The sequence below is a fragment of the Helobdella robusta genome (assembly GCF_000326865.2).
Source record: "Helobdella robusta unplaced genomic scaffold HELROscaffold_3, whole genome shotgun sequence".
Taxonomy (NCBI): Eukaryota; Metazoa; Annelida; class Clitellata; order Rhynchobdellida; family Glossiphoniidae; genus Helobdella; species Helobdella robusta.
The window spans coordinates 3234334-3247467 of NW_008704501.1; the positions used below are offsets into that span (position 1 = coordinate 3234334).

At 32.2% G+C, this 13134-nt stretch overlaps 1 protein-coding gene across 1 annotated transcript; it reads right to left on the reverse strand.

The window, feature by feature from the left end:
• Window positions 1-6467: 6467 nt before the first annotated feature.
• On the reverse strand, window positions 6468-10431 carry HELRODRAFT_161312 (hypothetical protein; the record flags this gene model as incomplete). Its single annotated transcript, XM_009021243.1, has 4 exons — window positions 6468-6644; window positions 7536-7597; window positions 9577-9642; window positions 10392-10431. 4 exons carry the CDS (start codon window positions 10429-10431, stop codon window positions 6468-6470), a joined length of 345 nt encoding a protein of 114 aa, XP_009019491.1.
• Window positions 10432-13134: the final 2703 nt, after the last annotated feature.

Here is a 13134-nt window from a genome sequence, read left to right on the forward strand (position 1 = left end):
ATGAAAACATATCTGCTTGCTTGTTACATTATGATTATATCTGTTTATATGTATGCATACGCATGTATTATAAATGTGCGAGGTCTGTAAACATGTATGTATGCGCCTGTATATGAATGCAAAAATGTACGTAATATATGTAACATATGCGTGTGTGTGTGTGTGTGTGTGTGTGTGTGTGTGTGTGTGTGTGTGTGTGTGTGTGCATATAAATAATATGTTGGTGTAACATGGTAATTTTTGCATGCATGCACAAGAACACATCACCAGACGTTCACATTTGGAGTTTTAAATTTTACAGACTGTTCAACAAAACAGTTAAACATTGCGCTCTTAAAAAAGTGAACACGTTTGCAATAATTTTATATGTAAATGTGTTAAAAAGCGTAGAGGGTAAGGAAATGCACATAAACGCAGACACAGATACAAACACACACAAAACTTTAAAGGCAATTGTTGCAGTACGTAGGGGACTTGCTCAAATTTGTTCATGAGTTTTTCAGAAGAATCATCTGAAATTTAGTCATTGGTTATGAAAAGTTGTGGACTCGTCAAAATCAAAGTGATTTGAGTTTATTTTGCTACTCTAAAAAATATTTTTTATATTAAATTTGTAGAATTTTCATTGCATATTGACAGAGTACACGTTGGTTGGCCCATAGCAAGCACATCACACACACCAACCAGATACACACTTCGTACACACTAACCACACACCACTGACAAATCGACCAAACAACCACACACACCATACACAACAATCGCATACACATTAGCCACACAAAAAACCAGCCACACACCACACACATCATCCACTCAACAATCGACCGCACAATCAACCAACCACATAATCCGACCACAAGCATACTACCATGATGTGAACGCATGTTAACAATCTGAAACACTGACATGTTCTGTTGTTTGTTGTTGATGGGCCAGGGTGCAAAGATGATGGACAGACAGCTCACATGTATGTGTTGTGTTTGTTGTGCTCTGATGAGAGAACGCATGCTTTGCTTGTTTGATTCTTATAAATACAACTTTTCTTTTGCGATGCTCTGATAGCGATTTTTTGAATTATTTCTTAAAAATGTTTTACACCATTTCAAAATATGGTTCAAAAAAATTTTGACAAAAAGAATAAAAAAATTCGTGTTAGACAGCATGTTTAAACATCGACTAACCAAAACTGTGTAAATAGGCCAACAGTGGTTATTGTATTAGGCATTTGTTGCATAAGTTATATATGTAAGTATATTATACGAAGCTATGTATTAGACATCAATAAACATTTATAACCAGTTATAAAAATTGATCAACAAGAAATTTTGCTGCCTATCTACCTCCCACTATCATTTTCATTAAAATTTTGCCAGTTTTTCGATAAAATTATATGGCGGAGCGTAAGCAAGTATCATAATCTATTTCACTCACGTACCTACAATACCTACCTACCAGCCTACCTACCTATGCAGATATACATCGGTGTATTGATTTCATTATGTATGTGTGTTGAATGCCATAGATATCACTTGCCTTACAATGACTTGGGCTTGAGCTAACATAAACAATTTAATGGTGTTATCTACTTGATACAGTAGGAAAAATTCTTAGGGTGTTGAACAATTAAGCAGACTGAATGCAAACTGAATTGTTTACTTGAAGTATTATTACTGCAATGTAGTTGCAAGATTGAAATCACGTGAAAACTTAAATTTAAATTTTATATAGACTTAAATTACAGTATAATGATAATGGAACTTACTATGACTGATTCTTCGTTCCAAATCTTCTACTACCAACCAGAATATAAAAACTTCTACTGGAAAATTAAAACGATGAAAATTTCACTGCAAATTAAATTGTTCGTAACCGCATCGCTATTTATACTATATTGCGCTTGTGCATTCACATACAGTCTCGTGTCTGTGCATCTATCATTCATATAACTTCCTGATGCAACCTTATACTAAGGTATCATTTTATATTCATTTTTAAAAAACATTTTGTACACACGTAAACGGAGATGTGTGCTCACACAGACACACACACGTGATCTGTTGCTCAAATACGATCTGAAAAATCCCAACGCAGTGTCTCTGATTCCATAGCCTGCTGACATTCTTTCAATGAGTATATCGTAACCGACGCAATCGAGTGCCGCGCTCATATCAAGTAAAGCCAACAATGACACCTGCTGTGATTCTGACGCATAAAATAAGGTTGACAACAATTTTAGTAGCGCAGTTTTTTATGAGCAATACTTTCCAAACCCCGATTGAAAGCACGGCAAAAGACTTTTTTCATCCAAGTTTTGCAGAAGTTGCCCTGATGCCACAACTATTGCTTTCTTGAAAATAGTCATTCTTTTTTGGCAGGCGGCTGATAAAACTAGATCACTTCTATCGATTACTGCTGATGAATGTCCATTCGCTTACTCGTAAATAATTAGACCATGAGCTATTTCTAGTAACAACATATGTGCATAGGCTCAAACCTGAAAGTGACTGTAGGGTAGCTCAGCATCGGCAGCACGTGTGGCTGGGAAAATCGCATGATCTTGTTCACACAGATGGCTTCAGAAATCCAGCAACAAATCTTAGAGTAAACCAAATTTTGATCGTTTTCAGGTAAGCCTCGCAACTAACCAAAATAAAAACAATTAGTTGGTATCTCACTGAGACAACAGAAAACTTATATGCAGTTTTTTCTGCAAAAAGTCAATTATCAATACCACAATGCGATAAAAATAGGAAAAAGTTATAATTTCATAACAATATTTAGCCTATATTAAACGCATCAGTTAGGTTAGGCTAGTCGCAGGTTATTAGAAATTCGATTTTATCTCAACTTACATCAGAGATTAACTACACTTGCTGCGCATGCCAAAAAAGAGTTGTTTTCAAATTTGTTAAAACGGTGACGTCCCAAATTATTTGAAAAAACCGGAATCAACTGATATTCTTTAATAATGGTGGCCTCCTGCTTGAACAATTTAAATTTTTTGCTTTTTAAAAAAAGAGGTTTTTTGCTTTATTAGCAGCGCAAGTCGAATTGTTTTCAATAAACGTCTGAATGATTACTAGCGCTTCTGAAATCTTTTGAAAAGTGGTGCCGTATATATTTATATATTGTACGTAAACACATGTTACAATTTTAGGAATAGCTTCAGACGGCAACCTTCAGTTTTTAAGTTTTGTTCGTAATGCCGTGATTGAGAGTTTAAGAAATTTGGTCCCTACAGAAGGGGTTTCGCTAGACTTACAATTTTGTTTGTTCCGTATTAAAAAATAACTACAATATAAAGAACTATAAACCACTAAATTTCATTTGAAAGTCCCTCAAATAAAAGTTCCTTGTATACACCGTTTACAAATTGATTGATTGATTGATTGATTGAAACTGATTGAGTTATTTATTGATTGATTGATGCGCCGCCTTAAGTTGTATATATTCACTGCATTTATTAACTTTGCATTATTGGCAATGAAATTGTATTTAAAAGAAAAAAGGATTATGCCAGCTATCAAATTAATTATATTGTAACGACTTAACAATATATTGTGCTATGCAGACTGAACGAATGTCTTATCTGAAGTATGTAGTTTTTGCTGTTCTTGGAGGAGATAGAAAGCAGATGCAGTTGTAGTTGGTTCACCCGCTTCTCATCGTCGTCGTCCTTGTTAGCATCAACTCCATTTTTTCATTCCTTAACATTCTTACCATTAAAAAAGCACTTTTAACCTTTTTTCATATATTATTTCTCTCTCAATATACTTACATATATATATGCATATATACACATATGTATATATACACATATGTATATTGCATTTCTCACTCACACACACACACACACATGTATGTATATAAATATAAGTACATAATGGAACGCATTTTAAAAAGTTTCTGATTTAGAATAGCATCAACAGGAGGTTTTTTTTTTATATTTAACCTTTGCTCAAAATCATTGTTGTAAAGTTCTGCCAATTTGCAATTTTTTGTTTTGAAATCATTTGAAATAATTTGTCGTGCAATGAAATATCGTACAACGTAAATAACATGCGAGGTTTAATTCTGTAATGTCTTTGAAGCACAAGCGTTACTCTCCAACTTGTCAGCACTCATCAATATCTCTGGTTATGTTGATGATTTGCAAAGAACTCAGACATTTCAAAGAATAAAACACATAAAACACACAAACACACACAGGCACGTGCGCGCGCGGAACAAACACACAAACAGTCTTACATTTATGTTACATTTTTCAATTATTCTCAACTGTTAATACAAAGTGCCAGTTGATGATAACCATTTTATAATTTTAATTAAAGTATACTGTTGTTTAGTGAAAGTGAATTTTAAATGCCATCAGCACATGAAAGACGCACAGTACTAATTGAAATTTCTTTCAAACGTAAGAATGTCATTCATTATGATATAAAATAGCAGTAAATCATTCGCAGAGTCTTTGAACATGAAAACATTGTGATGGTTTTTGGTGAACCAAAATAAAATTTGTGTATTTGAAGATGACGCTCTTTCAGAAACATGATGCTGATGATTTAAAAAACTACACGAGCAAGTAAATATAATTTTATCTATTATGGAAAGTGTGTGAATATTACTAAAAATTTTATTTTTGAAATATCTAAATCAATGGCGAGGATTCAGACTTCACATCCAACATGTAGCTAGTTAAATATGCTTCCGATGCATTTGTAAAAAAAGTCTTTTTCTTCTCATATGCATACAAACACACACACATACATACATACATGAATGCATGCATGCATACATACACACACACACACATACATACATACATACACACGCACGCACACATACATACATACACACACACACATACATACATACATACAAAATATATCGTTGTTGTTGTAAAAGTTTAATTCTTTTGTATTTTAGAGAACATTGCTGAGTGCCCTTCTGTGCGAGACCCTGTACACTAATATTATCTGTTGAGCAGAGGCAAAATGATAGTTTTTATGGCTATTGTTTTTAACCATGGGCTCGCACATAACATGCATACATAGACATACACCCACAAACACACATACATACAAAGGGCTGCATTGCCAGGGCATGCCATCTACTACCCAGTCATGAAAGAGGCGTGTCTGAGAAAATTTCTGATGAGTTTTGTTTTATTATCATCGCCTGTGAACAAAATGAAATTACAAAATTTTCTATATTACCTATATAATTGGTTGTTTCTTTGAATGTTATATTTATCTTTATGTGTGTTTGTGTGTGTTTATTAACATATAATTGATCTTTATGTGTATGTATGTGCGTGTGTTTGTGTGTTTGTTTGTTTTTAAATGCATGTTTATGTGCTCGTAAATGTGTGTTTGTGTGTGTATAAATGTAGGCGTATTTATGTTTGTTTTTTAATGTGTGTGTGTGTGTTTTTATAGATGTATGTACGGCGTGAATTGTTGCATTTGTAGGGTTGGATGGGAATCTTTTAAATTATTTCCGACACATTTTAATGGCCTCTCTTAATTGCTTTCCCATTATAACAACACCATCATCAAATTTATTTAATAAACAATCTGCTGATTTTCAAATATAAATGCCAAGTCATTTTTCACCTTGTGCTGCCTTTCCCACCGTCATTATTCATTCTAGACAGGAATTTTTTTTTAAACGTTTCTGATTCAAAAACTTTTTTAAATTTAAAAAGTAATCTTAATTCATTAGTTGAAATCAGTTGATGAACCTTATAATTTCGTTACTTTTCTAATTTATTTATTTATTATAAAATTTTACAATCGTGTTGTGAAACTTTCAACTTTAAAAACGTAGTATGTACGTAATTTGCTAATGGTTAATGTAACAATCTACGCATTCATCAAAAAATAATCAAGCAACTACACAAATACACACATGCACACACACACACACATGCACACACACACATGCACACGCACACACATACACACGTAATTCAATTGAATAAAAAGTAAACTAAGTAAACCAAGCAAGATGATATTTTTGAGCTGACAACACCAGCTCCAACTGGATGAAACATTTATAAATACCCTGGATGTGTGTGTTGTGTGTGTGTGTGTGTGTGTGTGTGTGTGTGTGCGCGTGTATGTGTGTATGAGTCATTTTGCATCATAACTTCCTAGCGATAAGAAGCATAAATTAATCATCAGAGCACCAAAAACATTCTAACAGGCAGACAGTAAATTATGAGTTGTGCAAATTTGATCAGACTGTTGTTTGTTTATTGTCTGTGAACTTTGTTTGGGACGTGTTTGTAATAAAGTTTACTTCCTATGCACAAGAGATCATAAGAACTAAGTAACACAACGTAGCATAAAATAACGTAAAATGACACGACGGCGTACGTAACTTAACACAGAACATGCACGCCGAGTTGAGCGCTTCATTAATTGTTCTTTACAATCAGACAATCGGAAATGACGAATCATTTATTTCTTGCAATCGACTCCAGATGTCTTCCTGCTAACTAACTGGTGCCTGCCGTCTTCAGTACTGGTATTCCATGTTGCTATCTGCGCCGTATCGCATCGAAGGGAAGACCTCAGTGCTGGGACTGCAATGAATGTATCGATGATATGTATTGATACCTTCAACATTTTTATTATCTAAAAATCATATAAATTTTTAAAAAAACATTTTAATACCTTATTAATTAGTATAAAAAATTGGTTACCACCGCGCAATATAAAATTGAAAAAGAATATGTAGGATAATTAGTTGGTACGAGATTGGGTGAAATGTTTATGGCTTCATAATGTTCACCAAACAGCTTCAAACATCAACGCGAGCATAAACTCCGTTAACTATTAGCGAGTTTTTGAAGAAAACCAAACAAATTTATTCTATGTAATTCTTATCAGTAGCAGATTAATAACGGAAAAATTACGCCGCACGCAATTTTTACTGGAAAAAATTTCCAATTCATCATAAACTACCCTCGCTGCCAACGGCATCATTGATACTATCTTCGTGTAAAAAATACTTTTCCCTTATTCGCTTTTATTATTATTATTATTTTTATTATTATTATTGCAAGGATCGATTCTAGCGGGGGCAAGATAGTGCACCGTACGGGAGTGGCCAAATTTAAGGGGCTGCCAAATGATCATTCAGTAAAGAAAATAAAATCTTCCATGTACAACGCTCATTACAAATTTTGATATTTGTTTTTTATTTATTTATTTCAACGGGAAAGCCAAAAAATGTGTTGTACATGTGTGATATGATTTCGCATGAGATATATATGCACATATACCGCATAAACTAAGGTAGACACATAATAAATCATCGTATAGTATTATAATTGCACCAAATTAAAAGCCTCGATTTTAATATTGTTTTACAGGTTGACACTCATTTGGCTGCTGTCTAGTTGCTTGTTGCAAAATTATGACGAGTTTTTTCTATGATATTTTATGATTTTTTTAATGATATGTAACAAACACATTGTAGGTACGGCATATATCTTATAAGTAAGCACTCGAAAAAGTACTTACTAGTATTGAAAAGTTTAGCATATGCTCAACGTTGTATAACGCTCTGCACAGTTTGCTGCTACCTTGAAATGTGGTAAGAAATATGTATGCTAAAGTTCAAATAAAATTAAATTAAAAACTTATTTCGCCGGTAATCCAAACGATGTTTAGACGGTGTAGCGATGTTCACAAGTAGCACATATATATTGTATCTTTGTTTGATTCAATGAACACAGCCTCATTATAAAAAAATTCATGGTTCTTAATACACTGAACAATCGTATCGCCGATACTGATACCAGTTTGAAAATGTGTTGCCGATGCCAATAAAGATTTGCCGGTAATTCCACAACACCACAATACCAATACTTTCGTAGAGAAAAATTGTTCAACATTATGAATCATCAAATTTGATTAAAAGAATTGAGGTTGTTGTAAGTGTAAGCATGATAAGATTAGCTGCTGAAGAGAGGGTAAAACGCAATAACCGATTTTGTTTCAATAATATTAAAGAACATTTTATAACAAGAAATAAATGCGGAAATTTTTGATTTATTTTTAGGAAACGTAAAGGTTAAAACGCCGAAGGAACTAAAAAATGTAATATATTTCTATGTGGGATGAATTAATCTAGAAGTTGGGATGAATTTTTAGGTTAAATGGGTGTTCATAGCGATCCGATCCAAGCAACTAAAAATTATTTAGCAGACGGAGAGAATTCGAAACTCAATAGCCAGATCATCCTTTTTAAATAGAAAACAAATTGTTCTTTTTAACAACGGTAATAAATTTTCAGCAGCATACGATAGATAGCGCGCAGCACGAAGCTAAACAAAACTGAAGATGTTACCAGGCTAAGGGGTTGTATGTGAAGTAAAGGATGTCCCGCTTTGTTAGGGGGGGGGGGGTGATGGAGGGGGTAAAATAAATTTGTGACATTTGTGGTGGGGGTTAAGTCTTGTGTGACATGCCGTTTTAATTTTTTTAAAATTTGTATCATAGATTAATAAAAACTTTGGTAAAATTGTTCGATCAAAAAAGTTGATAAATTTTATGTGTGTTAAGTGAACATCAAATAAATGGACCTCTTTGGTGATTATTATTATTTGCCTATTTTTCGGTTTGTATGCGGTACATGTTTGTTTAGATTCAATGCCGTTAGATTTGGTTAATTTTCATTCGCCATTCATTTTACTTTGGCATTGATAAATTGCATGCAAAATGTTAGCAAGTTAATAGTGGCTTTTAGAGGGCTAAATGGGGTGGGGGGTTAAACATCTGTGACATCTCGTGACAAGGGAAGTGGTAGTGTCAAAAAACGCAGTTAAATTTTAACATCCATTATTGATAGTCCTTAACGACAAAAAACCTAATTAAATTACAAATTTATCAATTTAAAAAGGCTTAACTTTGGTAACTGAATAAACCGTTAATAACAGTATCTCCGGTTGACCTTCATAAGTATTGGTATCAATTTTTCGATTTTTATGCCTAAAGTTTCGGCATATCAATTTCGATACTCGAAATATTCGATACACCCAAAGTATTGCCGGTCCCACAGCCAGCACTGAAAAGTATCACCAATAAAATATCGGCAATAACAAGAACAATACCTCGATATTAAAAACTATGAGAAAATTACTTAACCTCTTGTTAAAGCACGCAAAGTAAACGTTGACGGATAGGATGGCAAGGATGACAAGAGAGCAGATGATAATAAAAGTGATGGCGACCGATGATGTACCCACAGCACCTGTGAATGAAGCAACTCCAAATAAATAAATTATTCGAATACCAATTTAATGTCTGTCCATGTTTTAATTTTTTTTTCCTATCTGCACCCTTTATTACATTTTCAATTTTATTGTTGATTCACTAACAATAAAACATTTTCTTGTTTTTAACCTCAAATGTACATTAAACTATTTAGTATCATTTGAAAAAATAATTGTTAATTTGTTAATTTATTTTTTAAAGTTAACAAACTACTCTGTGAGCTTTAATTTGAATTTTGAAAAAAATACTAACTTGCAACGATTAGTTTTTTAACTGAATAAAATACCTGGTATCTCTGTTTGCGTCAAATCTTGTGTTGCTGTTGTAGTTGTTTTTGCTGGTGTTGTTGCTGCTGTAGTAGTAGTGGTAACAGTAGTAATAGTAGTGGTAGTATTAGTAGTAGTTGGTACAGTTGTTGTTGATGCTGTTGTAGTTGTTGTATTTGCTGATACTGATGTTGTTGGCAGTGTTGTTGGCAGTGTTGTTGACAGTGTTGTTGTTGCTGGTGTTGTTTCTGCTGTAGTAGTAGTAGCAGTAGTAGTAATAGTTGTACAAGTAATAGTGGTAGTATAAGTAGTAGTTGGTACAGTTGTTGTATTTTCTAGTACTAATGTTGTTAGCAGTGTTGTTGTATTTTCTAGTACTAATGTTGTTAGCAGTGTTGTTGGCAGTGTTGTTGGGGTTGTTTCTGTTGTGCTACCATTAGTCGAATTTGCCAGGAATGATCCAATCCAGAAACAAATAAGCGAACAAATTGCAATCGGCCTAACTACCATTTCGACCTAATTCTGACCTAACTTTTCGATCAAAACTTTAAAAGAATAATTTACAGAAACAAAAATTTTTTGATTTAAACTTTGATAAATCAATTTCAATGAAAGTTAACCAGGCCGAAGCAGATGACAAAAGTTATGCGGTACACACTAACAAGTTAAACCTTGGCGTTATTTATTATTTCCTTGATCTAATAATAATTGTTGCTGGTGTTAAGGAATATTTCCATTTTATTTAACATTTTTTATTTATTTTTGATTTATTTTATGAAACCCATCTAATATGACAAATATATAGACGACAATGAACTATTTTGAATGAAAGTACCTATATAATCGACAACGTTTCCTGTTTGGTAGCCGGCCATCGTGGCCTGTAAGTGAGGTATGTAGAGTAGATATTATATGAGGGGTATGATAGACTACGTACTATCAAAAATAATAACAACACTTCATTATTAATTCAATAATAACAAAAACTGTTTAATAAATTTCCCAAAATAATAACAATAATGATAAAAGATAACAATAGCAAGATGATTGATTGTTAATTGGTTACAAAGTTCAATAGATATTCTAGAACATTCTTATCAAACCTATTCAAAATTTGCTTGGCACAACGGTGTTGAATAATTTAGTTAGTTTGTTAAGGCCAAAAATGAAAGGCTGCTTGTTATGTCTGCGTGTTATATTCGCACTATTTAGGTAAGAAGAAATTATTTAATTTAAAAAATTTAAAATTGACGACGTTGAAGTTTTATTCAATTAAAATGTGCGTTAATAAATTTTTGGAGAAATATTTTAACTTTGTAATTTTCTGAATTCGTATTTGTTGGCGTTGTGTATGCTAATAACATGCTGCTGTTACGGGCAGTCAATGGGTCGAATATTTAGTGTCGAAAAAACATTCCTTATTTTTAGAAGTGAAAACAAATCGTAAAGTTATATCTCAATGTTCCTTACCTTTTTTATTTAACAAGATAAAACATAAAACATATAAATGATATATTTCACCATATGTTTGAAGCAATTAATTTTTTGGTAATAGTAGGAAGTATGGTAAAATTTTGATACAGTGCGGGTAGGAGTTGCTTTTAAAATAATGCACGAAAGTGGAATCTACTGAGATAGGTGAGAAAATGGACTGTGAATTTATCAAGTAGAAATATTAATAGTAAGATTGCTTTTATTAGAAACTTGCCATATATCTTAAATATTTGCTCCATATATATAGAGAGTAATATTCTATATATATATATATAATTCGATCGTAGTTATAGCTACACGAAATTTAATGTACCAACTGCAGTTGTAATATTTTCTATACATATTACCATTGCATTGCTTTTCAATTGTTTCCATGTGATAACACTTTAACGCACAAACGCAAGAATATTCTGATGGTGTTTTTAATAATAAATCAAACTAAATCATTTCAGAGTAGTTTAATTGTAAATCATTTTTATATAGAATAATGAAAGGATGTATTAACTTTCGAACTTTGAGGATTTAATAAGTTCAAATCGTATGTATGCAAAATAGAACAAATATATTAATAAAAACAAGAAAAAAAAATTAAAATACATATTTTATTGATTTCATACACTTGAAAAACTCTGCCTTTATTTAAATAAATATTTTCAGTGAGTTCTCCAAAAGGCTTTCACATTCAAACATTAAAGGTAAACATTGTACGATCAACTATAATTATTGCCCAGCATTCATTTGTGCTCAATTAATTCTAATAATTAAATAAAATTAATTGATTAACTAATCAATAAATCAATCAATCAAATAAATTCGATTTTTTCCCATTGAAAACTGTAGCAATATTGTAAGAAAAATTTTAAAAAACATTATACACGTTGTCTAATATAGCCAAATATTTAATTTCTTGCTTCACTGGATCTCTGTAAATAAGAAAATTCTTAAGCATTTTGAAAAATTTGCAGGAAGTACCTTCTCGTTTTGGACAAACCTTTGTCATTATATTACCTATAAATATTTTGTATGCGTGCGTGCGCGTGCGTGTGTATGTGTGTATATGTGTTTGTCTGTGTTTGAAGTGTGTGTGTGGTGTGTGTGTGTGGGGTGTGTGTGTGTGTGTGTCAAGAACTGTTTGTCGAAAACTTGCACAACATCATCGGTCCGACTACCGACTTATAGCATCATCATCCCATTAAACACAAATAAAAATTAGACATCAACGCATTTGTCTTTTTATATCCATTATTAATGAGCAGTTAAGTAAACTAAACTACTCATAAATAATGGATATAAAAATTCCATATCCAGAAAATAATAGAACACAAAGAACAAAAAATCAGCAACAACAACAATGCAACCAACAATTGTAACAAAAGTAACATAGTAATATATTATAAAAATTACATGTCAACAGCTTTTAACAGAATGAAAAAATTATGGAAAGAATCATTAAAAAAAACGTCCAAGCAACCAACGAAAACGATAGTATTAAACTACAAATATACTACTACAGCCAAAGAACGTCATCCAGAATTGATAATGGATCAGAGCCATCTAATATATTTGTTCAAATGTAATATTGATGAGTGTGGGCACCATAATTTTGAATATATTGGTATGAAGACGACCAAGTCATCGTGAAGACTCACGATGCAAGTACAAACTGGCGCTATAAAGAATCACACGAAAGAGAAACACTAAACTAAAATTACTAGACAAATCTTGGATCACAATGTTGAAATCTTACATTACAATAACAACCATTATAATTTACGATTAGAAACAGAGGAATCATAGATAATGAAAGCACGTAAAAGTGTTACATTCAACGATGTTGATGTTTGTAAAACTAGTTATATTCACTCTAAACAAATAAGGAATCAACAAAGTAGAGCAGAGGCGGTTTGGGTAAGTAAAATAGTTTCTTTTCAATCTACTAGTTTGTCAAAAGTGATCGAATTATAAGTATATGAACAAATAGAATAATATGTATAAAAAAGAATATAATAATATAATATAATAATTTACTTATTAATAATAATTTAGATCCAAGGATCAAACTGCAAAACTCTTGAGTTACCTTA